Source organism: Diorhabda sublineata, chromosome 8, assembly GCF_026230105.1.
Source record: "Diorhabda sublineata isolate icDioSubl1.1 chromosome 8, icDioSubl1.1, whole genome shotgun sequence".
Lineage (NCBI taxonomy): Eukaryota > Metazoa > Arthropoda > Insecta > Coleoptera > Chrysomelidae > Diorhabda > Diorhabda sublineata.
Window position 1 is genome coordinate 27843069 of NC_079481.1, and position 16155 is coordinate 27859223.

Here is a 16155-nt window from a genome sequence, read left to right on the forward strand (position 1 = left end):
TTTTTTAAACTGTTTCTCTTCGCCCAAAAGAATAATTATTAGCATTAACTCGAAGTTTATCAACAGGGTAGCAACCAATTTCGTTTGTCCTTTCAACTTCTTTGATTCGCTGATAACCGATGACGATTATAGAGTGCTTGGTCCACGACCCACCGTGTACATGACCCGTGATACTGAACTTTTTTCATTCGTGCATTCCTGGGTACTTAATACAACACTTTTGGCCATCTCAGATAACATGCGTATAATGCTTCTAAAGATCTTGGATGTTTTGATCAATGACTATTAACTCTGTAGCCAGAGGTATTGGAATTTGGAAGACCAGATAAAAGATTTATGGAACCAAAGCGGTCTCGGTTTGTTCCTCTCTTTACAGCAACACGATTCCCAAATAGAAAGCAAATATTCCATTTGGTTATAATTGTTTAAAACAAAGTACGTTTAGAAAGATGAATCGAAAGTCTATTTGTATTTGTGTTGTATTTGTATCAGGTGCGTATTTCTCTATCCAGGGTGCGGGTATTTTCAAGTACACTTAGAAACATTTTCAAGCCAGAATTCTGGATTCCATCTGGACCGTGAGGTTTTCAGCTAGAAAATTCTTTTCTACATAGGCAACCAAGTAGCACCCGCAAGAGTTTTTCTTTTTTCCCAAATATTATCATTTTCGAAAGTTTTTATGGAATACACACATATTTTAAATCAAATCAGTTGAAAATTATTACTTATGTAGGGAAAATTCGTCATTACCAGGGTTTATGCACAAATAACATAGTAACATAGTAAATGATAGAATAGAAACTGTACCAGTGAACTGAACTCCGTGATGGCTTCTAATTTAGGACCAGCAATGATATGTTCTCCGCTGCTCACGCTGACTAATATCCTTTTTCTGTGTCCAATTTTTTCTATATCAAGTACAGCCGACAATTCTACATCCCATATTCTCTTAACTCTTTCCATATCGTGATATAAATGTTTAACGAATGTATCGTAATACTGTTCCAAATTAATTTTAATTAACCAAGATTTTACAGAATTTTGTTCGTTATTATTATTGCAAACGTTCAAAGAACTTTCGGTAACTTTTGTTGGTAAACTTTTTATTGCATCTAAAAGAAGTTGTTGTTCTAGTTCGCTAGTGATGCCCATTTCTTTGATGTCGCTTTCTTCTATCACACCATTCTGTAAAAACATTATAATTGACTATTTAATGAAAACCAATTATTCCATCAATATTTTATTTACAATTTAGACCTTACCAAGAAATTCAAATCATCGAATCCATTGCTCATGAAAAGTCCGACATAATCCCCCATCCCCAGTCCCTGTAGCCACTTCTCTACCGTAGTGGGACTATCCCCCGAGGAATTAGCTAAACTGTGTTGTGAACAGCTTATTGTCATTAACCGACTCTGGAATTCCTTTTCTAATTCGGCCACAAAAACAGATTCACGTACGATTCCAGTGCCAAAGGACGCCATTATCTCTTGGATTTTAGCCCATTCCTCCTGTTCATCGAAAGGGCTCAAGGCAGATACGCGGTCTTTGTATTGTTCCTTATTTTCTTTATTTTCCTTGTTATCGAATTCCTTTTCTGAGCTCGAGGATTTTTCATTGTCGCTTTTAATTCCATCTCCGTTCGTGTTATCGTAAAAACGTTTCAATTTTTTTAGGGTCTTCGGGCGTTCAACTGGAGTATTCGGATTGATGTTTTCCAAAACTTTAATTGCTGCACCTTTGATTAGACCTGAAAAGGTTAGAACTCTCACAAACGAAATGGGATTTCGCACGATCTATATTCATAATTTCTACGATAATCAAGTTCCAGTGGAAATTTTGAGATCTTCTACAATAATTATATTAAAAAGATATAATTCAACAATTTGATAACGTTCTAATGGACTGTCTTTAAGAGTATAAATTGATCACACATGCAAAATTTAAAAGGGGTTTATTTCTCTATAAGTCGTAAGATCCCTAATTTAGAAAAGAATCTAATGAATTTATTGTAAAGAAATTTATGAGTGAATCCGCAGTCACACGATGAATCCTTTTTCAAACTTAAAACCTCACTTAAGATGTTTGCATTTTTTGATCCTAATATTACATCTATCAATTAATTAAAATGAGCACTATACTTTCCACGTTAAAATGGATATTTTTTAATTGAATACATACTTAGGATGCTTGATGATAGACTTAACATCACATAATTAAGGAAACGCGAAAAAGTCAATATATGCGAATCTCACAACAAGGTTTTACAACAAAGGTCAAAAATTTTGGGTAATGTGAACGAAATTCATAGCAAAGCATCATAGCCTATTTATTTATATTGTGTGATCTGCACAATTCGATGGAAATTTGAAAGATATGCAAGACATTTTTTAACCTGGTTTTAATAAGATTGATATAAGGACTAAATAATAGATCGAAACTACTTTGGAAAGTTACCATGAACTATTAATAAGTGAAGTTTAAAGCATCACAAAGATTACGAAAATCTGGAGGCATTCCTTCATCTAAAAAATATTAAAAATTGGAGAGATAGGATTTGCTAAATATTGGATGAATTGAAAAAGTCCACAGCGCGTAAATATGTTGAACAAAAAACTGGAAGTAAATTCTATCAGCGCCGAGGACTCTAATTGAAGTTTGTACACGATATCTTAAGCTTTGGATTACTTTGGAGTAAATTGTCTAACTCTTCCGTCAGAGCCAATTTAGGCTCTTTGATAGTATAAGGGGCTGAAAGGGGCTCCTTCTCGGGTAGTCTCAGACACGTTCTATCGGATTTATATCCGACGATCTCGATCTGACCACTTCATTCGAGTAATGCCTACTTACAATTAAGAAGTTTGATACTTAAGATTTGAGATAGACAATTAAAAACTTATATTTAGAAATGCAAACGGCTTTATTGAAATCAATCCATTTTTGCATGCGTTTGAATCAATTGTCGAAGCATTTTTTTCAATCTGACTGACATACTAATCCGATGGTTGTTTTTTTTTGAACTGATGTATAAGACTTGCACTGCGATTGGTTTCTCTGATATTTTCGAAGACTTCTGGCAAACAAATGCTAGTGTACCATTCAGAATTCACCTTCTACATTGCTCGTAGTGGCAACATGTCCAGTTATTCCGGAAAAATAGGCGACCATTTGCTTCAAAGTGCTTCCTGCGCGAACAACTTTTGTTGGATTTGCCTCGTCATGAAAGACTCATACAGTCGATTGTTATGTATAACTCAAATAGCACTCGAACGACAACAAGTTCTAAGTACGTTAAAAATGTCAAACTTCACCATGGCAATGTTAGATTTGACATATTCACAACAGTATTGCCATAGAAACCCTCGTATCATGCGTGAGATGGGGTTCTGAAATTTCTATCATCCATGTATCCATATGATTAGTGATGATCACTAGCTCCGTACGAGCTCTCAGAAGTATGCTACCATGTACCATCACTGACCCTTCACCATACCAAACAGCTCCAATGAAATTCCTTTGGTGATAATGTTTCACTCGATGTCTCCACATTTTTCCCTTCCCATCCACGAAATTAACGCGTAAGTGTCCAATCTCGGTGCTAAAGAGCGAGTGCTCATGATGAGCTACCTCAACTTTTAGGGTTTATGTCGGCACGTAAGAATTTGAACCAACTTATGACAATTTCGTGTGCATGACCATGTCTTCGTTGTTTTTTTTTTTATGTAAACAGAGAGTTCTAGAGTTGAACAATGCGATGACTCATTGATGTCGAAATACACGACCATCATTGCTATAGCTCTAGCTATAGACCTTTCTGCTGAATCAGTATGTGCACTATTCAAATAATAATCTACAATTTGCATTCACAGAATAAACAATAAAAAGGTTAGAGTAACAAGTTATTCAACAACCGTTAATTCTTGTCTAAACACTTGAAATAAAAGTAGAGGGTACTTAAAACAATCTATTACGAAGGTATTAACCCTTGGAAAAGACTTATCAAAATAAATAATACAACAATATAACATTATTCGAAAAAACCAACATTTTTTTTTTAATTTTTATACCGTAAGTTACTTTGAGGCGAATTAAATGTTTAATCATTAATTTTAATATGAAATAAATTGTTTGAATAATCAGTTACAGCAACTTACCAGCGAAAGGAACTTTCGAATTGTATTCTTCTAAAATATTATCGACACTTCTGTCAGACAATGAAACGCTGCTAGAAAAACTGCCGCTAGAGCCGTCGTAGATTAACAGATATTCATCTTCAGTTTCTGTCTCCATATCCTTGGATCTTCTTTTGTATTCCTGGTGGATCCACGAAGGATTTTTTTTATAAATGGTAAAGGTTAAAGTTGGGAGACTAGCATGCCTTTTTACAACTGCAGACCGTTTTTTCCACTGAATTAAAAATAACAATCATGCTTGATAGTGCAAAAATATATGTAAAAACATAAAAAAGGCCATTATATGTTGTTGTGGGATGGTGAATACCATGCTTTGAAGCGAAAATAATATTTCTGTAGCTCTTTACATCTTAGACAATTTTATATATATTTAATATTAATAAATCGTCTTGATTTTAGGTTTCTTTTCTTATAAAATCAGTTTGAAGACCGAAAAGGTCGAAACGTCAATTTATACCTGTTATTTCAAACTGTTTTTGTAACAAAAGAAACCTGAAATCAAAACGAATTATCACGAATTCTATTCTAGCCAGACTCGTATAACAAAAAAGTGGATTAGAAAATGAAAATTTTGATATTAACTAAATTGTGTTCATATCGTCGTTAATAATTCTCTCAATGGAACTGTAGGTGTTTTGGTATATTAGCTTCATTAAAAAAACCTACTTTCTAGAAATTTTAAATATTGTTTACTACCACTCACTGTTGGCCGTTTCTAGTTTCCATACAACGACGGTTCATATGCGGCTCGAAGGACCAGACAGTGTAATTTAATTTGTTGATGTAGTAGTCAGCTGTGTATTATATCTTTTCCATAAATTCGTTGTATTTATAGAATAAAATGAGCCGTTGTAAAATATATGAGTAGATTTTGGAAATAAAAAGGGAAAATTATATATTAGTTCAAAGAATTCATATTTCTGGATAAGACTTCCTTCAGAAACGGATCAAACCTGACACAAACTTATGGACGACACAAAGAAAAAGTTCAAAGATCAAAACATCATATTAGAAATGGATAAAAATGCCAATGATACGCTCTGGAAGTGTTGTGAATACACCGAGCAATATTTGCAATCAGATCCAGTAGCCAAAAAACCATTGGAGCTCTGAGTCCCAACGGCATATCATCTATAGTGGTTTGAGAATACAAGTTAAATGAGCTACACAACAATATAAAGTTATCCTCCAATGAGTTGCGGGGGTCACTAAAATGGAAGGATATGAAATAGAAGAAGAATTGATAAAGTTGGAGTGGATGAATCTTTTGTAGGAGCTGATCCTTTTAAATTTAAATGGATATGGTATAATAATTCATTGTGGCCTAGGATATTGAAATTATGAGGCACGCTTTTCATTTTTTAATGGTGTAAATTCAGGAAAAGGGACTGTTGAAGTGGCCATACAAGGAGTACTTTTTGTGGACGTTTTGTGAACGGATTGATATGTCGATGAATTTTTAATGTTCTTCATCAGATATTGTACATATATATCGACGTTATAACTCGCCGGTAGACGTCTGTTTCGACTCATTATGAACAGAGTTCACCGGATGGTGATAACAACTGCTTACCATCAAGTAGTCGCTTCAACAGTCGGTCATTAAAGACGTAAACCGATATGGTTTTGAACGTAAGGAGTGTCATCGAAAATAGTCGTGTTATTAGTAGATACACTCACGAAAATATGAATACTACGTTCTTATCTATTAATTTATGGTTATTGTAGAAAAAAATGTTTTAATCAAATCAAATTTATGTAGGTTATCATTTTTGTTTCGGGATGACACTGATCACTGGGCAAGAATTAATCAATGACAACATTACTTTTACAGAATAAAAATTCATTTTGTACGAGAGCTTGGTTAATTAAATTAAAGGATTTCAGCAGCTTTACACTATTTAGGAAATTGAGAAATTCTTTTTGTTTCTGACGTGCTACAACATGGGCTTTGCACTCTGTATGTTAGGGTGGGTCTCAATATTGTCTTATAAATTCGAAAGAGATATCCAGATCTACGAATGTTCTACCACTCTGTGAAACTTGGATAAAACTATACAGAAATTGGATATATGGGAGAAAAAATATTAAGAACTTTTGGAGGAAAGCAGACAGAGCAAGGATGAGTGAGAAGATCAAACCATGAAATTTATACACATTTCAATAATGCACCAATCAGCGCGTTTATAAAGACAAAAATATTACAATAGCTAGGTCACGAATGAACGAAGATAGGGTCTTAAAACAAATCGCATGGAAGGTACCAAAAGGGCATAAAGAAAAGAGGTAGACCAAAAAAAACGGTGTAGGGAAGCAACCAGAGCTGGAGACACCGAAAGAATGTATGAATGCTCACAATATGAACTTGTATATATTTCTTGAAAGGCCCCAAGTTATGTCTGTTGTGTAGCATAGCAGCTAAGTGATTTTAAAAATTTGATTTGATACTTCAAACCTACCTCGGACAATTTTAAAACATTTGCGATATGGTAACACTAATTTGAATAACTTAAATCTGACATGGTCATCATAAAGTTTGACATTTTTAATTGTGAACTTACTCAGAACGTGTGCTATTTGAGTTGTTTACAGGTACTTTTCTATGACTTTAGACGTGAATTAAACCAACAGCAATGTGCCGAATAACTCGCTTCGACATCTGATGATGAAGCACCACCACGAGTCACCGTGTTTTGCTGGTTTTCCAAATTCATCCGTGGTCGCACTTCGTTACAGGATCAATTTCGTGAGGTCGTCCAAAATCAAGAGAAAACATGGATGTCGTGCGTAAACTGATATTACAGTATTGTCATGTGACATACCATGAGATTTAGATATACTTGGGCATTACTTTAACTCGCATATAGTCAATATTGCATGAAATTTGACTGTCAAAAAGATTTGTTAGCGTTGGAAAGCACATAATTAACAATCTAACAATCACTAAAAAAACATCAATCGTGGTGCTTCAGATGACGTATATAAGATCGTTGCAGGCGTCGAAGCAAGGATCTATGCATACGAACTCAAAACTAAGCAACAATCGATTGTATGGGTCTTTCAAGATGAGCCAAATCCAACAAAAGTCGAATAGTTGGACATATCGACATCGTTCCATAAGAGCAACGTAGAACGGTCCATTTTGTATGGTACATCAGCATTTGTTTGCCAGAAGTGTTCGAAAAAATTAGGAAAACCAATTTCAGAAGACGAATCATTCTCCGCCACGACAATGCTAGCTCCCACACATTAGTTCAAACAAAAACGTTTTTAGAAAGTCAAAACATCCAATTGATGGATCATTCGATGTATAGTCCTTGTTTGGAACTCAATGATTTCCTCTTATTCCCGCAGATCAAAAATAAATTCTGAGGTCAACGTTTTTCTACACCTGAAGAAACTGAAATTGATATGTTCAAATCACCTCAATGAGGAATGAAGAAAATGTCTCGACAAGTATAATGATATTAATTGAAAATATTTCGAAAAACATAAAGTATGCAATTATAAATACTAGTTTTTATTTGTCTATCACTGAAGAGCAGTAATGAATTTACACCTAGGCTCATAAGGCCCAGGCCTTAGGGCAGCAAAATTGTTGAAAAAAGTGAAATGGAAAATTCGTTTTTATGAAAAAATTTCTGTGGACCATACACTAAGAAAACAGTTAACTCGACTTAAGAGAACAAAATTTGCACCAAGAAACTTTCTTTCGTCTGTGCAAATTTTTTCTCTGTTTCAAAATATTTCTCTTGATTCCAGGTTTTTTTTTCTTAGAATTAAGTTAACATTTCTTCGGTGTATTATAATTCAATTTATCAATTTACTTCTTAATTTGTGGGTAGGATGTTAATTTTTTAATAGACCAATTATAGTCTCTATCGAGTAATGTTCGAAGCATTTCGAAATTACTAAACTTCCAAAACTTCTCAAATTGAAGATGCTTGTTAAAATCTCTAGAACATAATTGTTCGGATATAATAAACTACCGTGATCAATCGTAGATAGTACTAGCAATATATCAGGTATATATTCAGAAAAGAATCAAAACAATTAATCCTTTAACAGATTATTTTGATTGTGCCGCCCATTTCTTGAATTAAGTAAGATCATGTGTAGTTGAATCGGTAACAGAAGCTGTCGACAATTTCTTTAACATATCTACTCATCTGCACTGCTCGACTTGTTGCATGCGAGCGATTAGAAAAAGAGTGATCTGCAATAAACGATGCACTGGAATTTATTGCCCATAGCAGAGATGAAAACCAGACTGCGCGATCTGAAGCTACAACATTTAGAAACAGCAATTCTAGTCATTGTTTGGAATGTATGATATTTTATATCATTTCAATGCTGCTATTTGAATCTTCGAGAATCTCGAGCTGATTTATCATCCGTTGTGGAGATGTATAGTTATCTAGCTGTCCACAACCGTTTAATATATCCTTACAATTGAGATGTCTAGAATCAAAAACCGCCAAGTCCATATTTTTTCGAAATTGAGTTTGATATTGTTCCTTATAGGTTTTTCCATTCCAACAACTGTTATTTTGTAGCAAATCCCGCGAAATCCTCGTGATTTTGATGTCAGAGTTGAAGTTTAGTTGCAATATCCGTGAAGTCTAAAGGCAGATACGCAATTTTCAGTTTCAGAATCCGCCAAATCCAAATCGGCCCATAAGAGCGCCTAGTTTGGTCACTTAACTACCTATGATCCTCTGTGAGTTGTTTACCTTTTATGCTTCATTTTCCACAGGATGTTTGAATTGATTGAGAAAGATTGTAATGGTTATGGGGAAACACGGAACCATTCATCACTATCCCGGTTAAAGACTGGAAGTCTGAATGTGAAAAAATGCAAAAAAATGAACTTGTTCAATCCGTCAAAAAAGATTATGCTTAAAAAGAACAAGAAGAAAAGAAAGTGTTTTATACACACACAACCAAAGTTTAATATGTCTTACATAAACCCAAAAGCCATTATCAGGGGGGTTAGCCTTAAAGCTACAAAAATGAAGGATGTTGCGAAACTGTTAACAAAGCACTTTGGACAAGGGTAGAAAAACCACGAGTCGCTAAAATATTATCGAAATTTGGAAAACCAAGAAGTCGAAGATCTCAACAACGAAGCTGAAGATCTCAACAATTAAGAAGATGAAAACATTATTGTTGATGAGGAAATTGATACAGATATTATGTGATCTAGTATGAAAATAAAGAATTTGTTCACTTTTCATAAAACATTAAATTTTATTTCATGATACTTTGCAATTTTTGTAATAATTGAAGAATCAAATTAAGATTTTTTACTAAAAATTTTGTTTTACTAAATACGTACCTATACGTAATTGAAGTGTCAAAAAAGTAGAAATTGATATTAGTATAGCTTTTATAGCTCAAACCCTTTGCAGCCTAGGCTTATTTTTTTTTTTCAAATCCCGCCAAATCTCAATCGTAGTATCAAAATCCGACAAGTCCAGATATTGATTTTAAATTGTTCTAAATATTTACGAAACTATTTTGGAGATCTCGATCATACATTGTCTCTGTTACAGAATAAAACTTATCGATATTTTGAAAAAAAATTAATAATTTCTTATGGTTGGTCTGTGACAGTTTTTCAACTTTTCCGAAAATTTCTTGAGATGGACTTGGCGGATTTTGATTATGAGCACCTCAGTTATACTTTGTGTTTCAAGGTTGGATAACCCTGATGTTATGTATTCTGTGAAGATGAGTGACAAGTGACAATTGACATTCGCACCGGCTTTTGTTAATACTGATTAAATATTATTGATTATAATTAAACACATAAAAAACAAGCATTTCTTAATTTGATGGTCCTTTGGACATTTATAAACTTCAAAGCCCTAGCACTAGCGTTTTTACCCAGAAATGAGAGACAGAGACTTTCTGAATACGAAGAAAAAGTCAAAGCAGTATCAGGAGTCCATGATTAGTATCGTTATGATAATCATCGCAAAAAAAATAGAAAAGAAAATAAGATGCTTACGAGTAAATGAAAGAACAAATACATTTTCGTACAATTTTTTCTTGCCCTATTCTAGACATTCTGAGAGTACAATTAACGGGGCGTGAAAGTGCACAAGGAAAATTTCAATTTTTCAATGATTTATTTAAAATAGTTGAAAAATCTTGCCTACTAATAATAATAAATACTGATACTAAATACTAATAAATAAACTATTCAGTGAAAATATTGATAAGAGACGTTAGGCAATGAGGATATGCACTTCGATTATCAACTGGAAGATTCCTTAGCAAAAACGGTCTGCACAAAAATATTACTTTCGCGGAGTCTTCGAGATGTTTATCCGAATTTGTTTAGTATTCCGGCTACAAAGATCCTTTTCCACTCTAAAAATAGTAAAAAAATATTTCCTACGACCACTTGTGAAAATGATAGATCGATCATACATGTATTGAAATGCTTCTTTTTCGTATATACATTATGAATCTGGCTGGGTGCCGAAAGGCAATAGGCCAAATTTAAGAAGACTGAAGAAGTAGACAATATGATTGTTTGAGGTTATATTAGTGTTTACAATAAAAATTGAAAGTTTGTTGTAATTTGTGTTCAAATACATACTAGTGTCTGCAAGATAATTTAAACGTTAAAATTAAGTGTTATTATTAGTACTGGGTAATGTATAAAGTAGTTGAATGAAAATTTATTGTCCATAGTGAAGGAAAATATTCTTCATGACTCTTGATTTTACTAACAAGTTAAAGTTTAAAAAAAATATTTCAAAACCATTCTTTTCGTTTTTGTCATCTCTACTATTACAAAATAAAAAATATTTTGTAGGATATTTTAACTTTTCAGCACATGTGTTTATATACTTTTCAACACATGTGTTGACATACATTTCAACACATATGTGATACTGTTTAAATGACTTTTTTATTTAAAAAATGCGTTTTTTGAAGGATTTTCTATGTGGTCGTAGGAAAAATAGTGCACACAACTTGTTGGAAAGTGTATTTCGCACTAGATATTATTATGCACGAGCCGCGTTGTGTAATATACTATTACGAGCAAGCACGGACTACTTAATGCTTTGGTATTACTGTCTACTGAAGTTCAACGAGCTCAAGAAATTTTTTATGATGATATACTCGACATTTTTCGCGGGCAAAAGCCAGGAAAATAGTTTCCAAATTGATTGATATTAAATAAAATATTATTTATCTTTTCAAGGTTTATAACGTATTTAAAAAAAATTATTTTGCAAGAAAAATTTTAGATCTAAATCAAATTTAATAAGAAGGTCGCGGAGCATCAGAAGCGGCCTAGTGCGGCAGCAAGCCTAAATCTGTCACTGCTAAAGAAAGATCACAATATATGAAATTTTGTTCAAAATTTACATATTTTGTATTGCTGGACGAAAGCTCTTCCAAATAACCTCAAGTTTGTAAAAATCGGCTAAACAGAACCGGACTTATAGGCATTTTTCATAACAAGATTCCCACTCTCCCCCACATGTTATTTGAAAAGATAGACTGAAACTAGTACAATGAAAAATGCGCGAAATTTGTTGAAAAATTTGATTATAATTTATAAAGTGGCACTCAATTGGGTAAATTTAGTAAAAATTTGCTTTTTATTTTTTCAAATATAGGGTCTAGTAGTAGACCTAAAATTTTGAAAAAAATTTCCACGTGCTTCTCAGAGCAACTTTTGGTATAATTTTTAATCCTTGAAGTTGTAACATAATCCGTTCCTGAGATATGACCAACGGCTGTTCTAAGTTACCCACCCGGTAATTAAATCTTTTACATATTTTTCATCGTACCTGTACAAACTAGTGCATCTTATAAACCATTAGAAAATACCAAATTAGTGACACATTCAGTGAAATGAATGAAATAAACTTAAAATTGATAAACAAATTTTGAATAAATAAATTGAGAAAAATTTGCAGCCTTTATTTCATTCCAAGCACTAAACGGTTAATAAATTGCAAATCCCAATTAACTGAAAGAGAAGGGGTTGACTAGCAGGAAGAAAGGAAATAAAAATAAAATGCCAAGATGCCAATAAAGCTTTATTTAATATTACACAACAACATAATATAGTAACACTTAAACAAACAAAAAAAAACATGAAACAATAAAATTTGCTAACAAAACACATACATACATATATCTATAGCATTGACAAAGCCGATATAATGTACCTGATGTTATGTGTATGTAAAAAATTATCAAATCTCTTGATAATAGCATTAAAGAAAATCCGAAACGTCGAGTTTAGAACTTAAAACGCGCTAAAAATTATTGATTATCATCATAGTATAGAAAAAGTTAGCTCACTGTCCACCCTGTTTCCACTATAAATACACCAACATTCACAATTACACTGCCTGACGCTCGTTTCGATATCCAAGTTATCCTCTTCAGAGACTGAAGGTAAACTCAGTTCAGGATAACTTTGTTATGGGAACGAGCGTCAGACAGAGCAATTGTGAGTGTTGGTAGTGAAAACAGTGTGTTCATTGTGAATATCACCAACGGTTTCATACATTCTGAAGCACATTACTAAAACCAAGTTATCGTCTTCAAAGACTGAAGTTATCCTCCGCTAGTTTACCCTCAGCATCTGAAGACGATAACTTGGTTATGGAAACGTACGTCAGACAATATAATTGTGAGTGTTGGTTAGGTTACAACTGAGTTTATCTTCAGTCTCTGAAGAGGATAACTTGGTTATCGAAACGAGCATCAGACTGTGTAATTGTAAGTATTGGTGTAGTTATAGTGTAAACAGTGTGTTCGGTATGAATATCACCAATGGATTCAGACATTATGACTTTTTGATAACCAAGTTATCGTCTTCAGAGACTGAGGGTAAACTGGCGGAGGTTAACTTCAGTCTCTGAAGACGATAACCTAACTTGGTTCTCGAAACGCGTGTCAGACAGTGTGATTGTGAGTGTTTGTTCAAACAGTGTGTTCAGTATGAATATCACCAACGGTTCTAGAAATTCCAGCTTAGTAATAGGCAGCTTATTAATTTTTTAGTCAAAAATGTATCAAAAACATTCTTTAAAATAATGTTAACAACATCAGAAACATTAATATATTTATTATCATTTTAAAAATAATTCATTAAAATAATAATAATAAAAATTATGTTAGGAATTGAATGATTTATTTACTTGTATAATATGGGCAAGTTATAAAAATTAGTGAAACAAAAATTATAATATAATTTAAGTGGCTTTTTGTTTCAAGGTATAATTTACATAAAATTTTATACAAATTAGAATTATTAATTTTTTTTGGACACGGTGGATGATCTCAACAATTGCTATAAAATTTTTAATAAGTCTATGAAAGTGAGCAAGAAATTGATGAAGTCATTGCTAGGAAAAATAAATCTAGAAGATCAAACTTGATGAAATTAAATCAATGTTTTATCCAATATGAAAATAAGGATTTCAACGTTTAGATAATTGAATTAGTTACAAGCATTGTTGTAAGTTAAAAATACTGTAAAACCTGTTTGGTATAAAATTGTCAAAATCCTCCAAATGAACATACTTTCCGCCAGATTTAGTACCTTTTGACTGATTATTCATTCCTAGAGTTACCAAAGTAATAATGGAATTAGCAAGAGGCTTCCTTAAAAGATATTGTTGAATCCGGAATTACCTAATGAGGTTAGATATAGCTGGAACTGAGGAATGCAAGGTTCTCAAGGAAAGAAAAAAAATTTAGAAATACCTAATATTAGAAAGCGTTGCTATCACAAGATAAAAAAGTTGATTACAACTCTGGAACTTATAGGTGGTTTAGCGACTAGAAAAAATTAGAGGGAGGAAAAATGGACATCAGAAGTTGGTATATACTTCAATCTAATACATCAAGATGACTTCGAAACAATATCATGTAACATTGAAAGATATGTAAAAGAACCGGTATGTTATTGAGCTGTATAAAAATGTATGTTATTGTTTAATTAAAAAATATGAGATCAAAAAATGGGAAAAATATTCAACTTGGGACATTTTAAAAAGAAATTTGGTATTCTATAATATAATTTAATTATTGATAATTAAAATGTTAAATTTAATCACAATACATATAATTGTAGTTTAGTCCCAGTTAGCTTTGTGACACGCAAGAATGTGCTGTGAATTACACTTATTAGACCGAGACAACTTTTTGCGAAGTTCGTATACGAATTGTTTCCGTTCGCGCAAATTCAGTCTTGTAAGTTTTAAAATGGGTAAATTCAAGGAACTATCGCATCGGTTGAAACTCATGCGTTAATCGCGAGTCTTCATAGTACAGGCGAAAGGAACGTACTATTGACGCCGAATAAAAAAATACATCGACGTACTTAGAGTGAAAAGGAGATTCAGAAAAGCTGGCCTTTTTGGAAGTTAGTGAAGAAACCTTTTTAAAGACGTCAAAATAAAATGAAGAGATTGCAGTGGACTAAAGAACGTAAAAATTGAACGCATGAAGATTGGGGTAGAGTTTGATGAAAAGATGATTCAAAGTTTGATACTTTTGGGTTTCATCTAAGAGTATTTGTGCGCAAGTCAAGAGAAGAACGGATGTTAAATCCAAGTGTAATCCCGACTATAAAAAACGAGGAAGGTTCGGTAAATGTAGTACGTTCTGGCCAGCGACTTAACAGCAGGAAATTTATCTTCAAGCATAACGATTCCAAGCATTTCTCGAAGCTGTGTAAAGAGTATTTGAAAGAAATGGAAAAGAAGAATGTACTGAAAGTCGATCAAATTGTTTTTATTTGTTATGTATCACGTACACTATAAAACACTGAGTGGGCTCGGTGTTGGTATAGGGTTGTTTTGGAGGAAGGGCGACTGGAGACCTCATGAAAATTGAAGGGATTTAGAAGAAGGCTATAAAAAAATTAAAAGAAAATGTTGCACGTTCTGCCCAGCGAATGAACAGCAGGAAATTTATTTTCAAGCATAACAACGATTCCAAGCATTTCTCGAAGATGTACAAAGTGTATTTGATTGGAAAGGAAGAATGTACTGAAAGTGATTATTTTGCCATCACAGTCGATCATATTGATTTTATTTGTTGTGAATCAACGAAACTATAGGGTAGACAAAAGGTTTTGACCTACATTTATAATCAATTCGACTGTAACATGGTTTTAAAATAAGTTTTATATGAACATCAGAAATTAAAATATGTTAATAATTCATTTTTATTTTCGCAAAAAAAGCCAATAAATGTCGAGAGAAGCACTCAAAAGAAAATAGGTTTGTGTAAATATAAAAAAAATTATTTTTGCAAATAATTTGGGCTTACTACTTTGGCATTTTTTTTCAGTAGTGGCTATCACACTCTTAAAATTATTATTTCTTTATTTTCATTTTATACAATATTAAATAGTTTGTACAATGGGAAAACCATATTTTTGGATAGTCAAGTAACTTTTGAAGCAATGAATACATCATTTTTTGTTAAATATATAATCTAATTTAAATAGATTCGATATTACAACCATTTATGTCAATTTGTCAATTCAATCGTGAAAATGAGAGAAAAAAAATTTCGGGTAGTTATGATGAAAATTGCAATTATTAAGGTTGTCACACACGCGACGACTGATGACCTACCACGTACCAATACTGTCAAAAATAGCTACTCACTGGAGCCAGACTGTATTGGACAATTTGAAATAGAAAAACACGAAATACAAACAAGATTTTTTCTACAACCATGAATTTACTTCGTCTGAAATATATTATTACATATAACTATTGATGCTGGTATTGATTGTTAAAATAACTGATACGAAGATTCTGATTATGTTGAGATACATCGCAAGTATACAAACAAATTCTTTTTGAAATATTCGAGTGGAATATGTATTAATCAACCAAACAGAATAAATAAAATAGGTGAAACTTACAGCTTTATGACTTTGAAAAAGCATGAATAAGAT

The 16155-nt window shown here is 32.7% G+C and overlaps 1 protein-coding gene across 2 annotated transcripts in view; it reads right to left on the reverse strand.

Moving 5' to 3' along the window:
- LOC130448351 (ankyrin repeat and SAM domain-containing protein 1A-like) overlaps nt 1–16155 on the reverse strand; it is an 88697-nt gene that overhangs the window by 9527 nt on the left and 63015 nt on the right. For both annotated transcript variants that reach the window (XM_056785681.1, XM_056785680.1), the window contains exons 14-16: nt 4155–4314; nt 1263–1750; nt 808–1185 (exon numbers count right to left, since the gene is read on the reverse strand). In XM_056785681.1, coding sequence (XP_056641659.1) covers nt 808–1185; nt 1263–1750; nt 4155–4314 — 1026 coding nt within the window. The remainder of the gene's footprint in view (nt 1–807; nt 1186–1262; nt 1751–4154; nt 4315–16155) is intronic.